Source organism: Jaculus jaculus, chromosome 19 (genome assembly GCF_020740685.1).
Source record: "Jaculus jaculus isolate mJacJac1 chromosome 19, mJacJac1.mat.Y.cur, whole genome shotgun sequence".
NCBI classification, from domain to species: domain Eukaryota; kingdom Metazoa; phylum Chordata; class Mammalia; order Rodentia; family Dipodidae; genus Jaculus; species Jaculus jaculus.
Genome location: NC_059120.1, coordinates 56253812 through 56255825, shown reverse-complemented (window position 1 = coordinate 56255825; position 2014 = coordinate 56253812). Strand labels below are relative to the sequence as shown.

General features: G+C 50.7%; 1 protein-coding gene across 1 annotated transcript; it reads right to left on the bottom strand.

Annotated features, from left to right (window-relative positions):
- Window positions 1-1040: 1040 nt before the first annotated feature.
- On the bottom strand, window positions 1041-1616 carry LOC101609411 (60S ribosomal protein L21). Its single transcript, XM_004667171.2, has one exon. It carries the CDS (start codon window positions 1589-1591, stop codon window positions 1109-1111), a length of 483 nt encoding a protein of 160 aa, XP_004667228.2. The 5' UTR covers window positions 1592-1616; the 3' UTR covers window positions 1041-1108.
- Between the last annotated feature and the right edge of the window lie 398 nt (window positions 1617-2014).

Genomic DNA, 2014 nt, shown 5'->3' with positions numbered 1-2014 from the left:
GGCAGAGCCCAGCTCATCTCCTGCCTGTGTGTAACACACAGGCTAGCGTAGAAAACAGACCCTACAACAGCGATGGGCCTCCCCGGCGGGAAGGACAGGGCACAGTGAGAGCCATCACCTCTGTGTAGACAGTTCCAGAGCTCTGGCACACCTAGAGCCTTGTAGGCACACTGGGAGAAGGACGGGGAGGCCTCTGTCCATGCCGCCAGCTCTCCCGGGCAGCTCCTCCAGGGCAACGCGCTGCCCACTCGGGGTCTCTCGGGCAGCTCTGCCTCTTCAACCGTCCAGTTCGGTTTTGAAAGTGCCCCAGGAAGTCCACCTCGTATCTCGGGGCCACACTGTAGCCCTGCACACCTCCAGGCCACTGCTATTAATCTTTATTTTCCTACCACAGGCCTGATGGCCCCAACCCACGATACTCCATTCACTTTGCAAGGCCCAATGCTCGGGCCACATTTTCTGTGGACACTGGCTAGAGTGGCCACAGGCCCTCCTTGTGTTTTGTACCGAACTCTAGGACCACATGCAGCAGGTCGTATTTCAGGTGGCTCTGTAGGTCCTGTGGTCAGCAACCTGCATCTTTGTCCTCTCTCCTCTCAGGAGCTCTCTTGGTACCTGGCACGCACCAAGGACTCAACATGTGACTGCTGAGAGGTGAACCTGCTCCGAGCTGACTCACACTCCGGTGTTCCAGAACCATCTAAAACCATTTCCTGCAAGGCTAAGCTTGTTGTCCTGGCAAGGAGCCACCAGTTGCCTTGGGAAAAAAAAAAAAAAAAAAAAAACAAGTGATATGGGATCTGGCCAGCTCCCCAGCCACAGGCCAGCTACAGCCCCTCCCCCACGCAGCATTTCTAGTGCTTACAGGAAACTTTGGGGTTCACCGAGCACCTTCCAGAGACCAGGTACGCAGCCAGCACAGACTGGGCACTGGCTGTATACAAGATGGCGGAGCACTGTGACCCGTGGTGGCTGTGAAGAAAAGTGGAAGGGCCTTACCAGTCATCAAGGACGAGGGGATTTTTTTTTTTTCTTTTAAGTGAGGACACCATACTTTAATGAAGAAAAGCACTTTGACAATCTAGGTCTGATTCATTTAGGACATCTATTAAGCCATGAACTCATAGGGAACAGGCTCCAGCAGCTCCGGCTCTTTTCCATTAGTCCTCACGAAGTGCGCCTCTCTGGGCGGCGCTGGCTGCCGCTGCAGCTGCACCCAGGTTCCCTTCTCTTTGGCCTCCTTCTTCTTCTGGTCATTTTCCTTCACCCGTTTCAGGAAGCTGTCTCGGCTCTTAGAGTGCTTGATATGCTCGATACGCACACTAATTCTCTTGGCAAGAATCTTGCCCTTTGCTTGCTTGTTCACAGCAATGCCAACAGCGTGCTGAGTGACATTGTAGACTCTTCCAGTCTTCCCATGGTAGCGTTTATGAGGCATTCCTTTTTGGACAGTACCCATTCCCTTGATGTCTACAATGTCACCCTTCTTGTAGATTCGCATATACATGGCCAATGGAACAACTCCATGTTTTCTGAAAGGCCTGGAGAACATGTACCGGGTGCCTCTCCTCTTTCCCTTTGTGTTTGTCATCTTGGCAAATTACTGGAAGATGGCGGCTCCGGCCGAAAGGCGAGGGGATTTTATTTTATGTGCATATCTACAAAAGAGAGAGACAGAGAGAGAGGGAAGTGGGCGTGTCGGGGTCTCTAGGCACTGCAAATGAACTCCAGGTGCACGTGCCACCTTGTACAGCTGGTTTACTTGAACACTGCAGAATTGAACCTGAGTCCTTGGGCTTTGCAGGCAAGCGCCTTAACCACTAAGTCACCTGCGGTTTTATTTTTAGCTACTTGAATACATAATATAATTCATAACATTCTCGTTATGTTTTGACTTTCCTATAGTGGGTCTGCCTTGTTCTTGCAGCCAGAATTTTAAAAATACCTAAATAAAATTCCGTGACAATTTTGGTGGAAACATCAATGCTGTAAACACGCAATCACTTATTCATAT

What these genes read in the sequence shown, in the direction of transcription:
- LOC101609411 (XM_004667171.2), bottom strand. Translation starts at nt 1,591, where the DNA reads ATGACAAACACAAAGGGAAAGAGGAGAGGCACCCGGTACATGTTCTCC.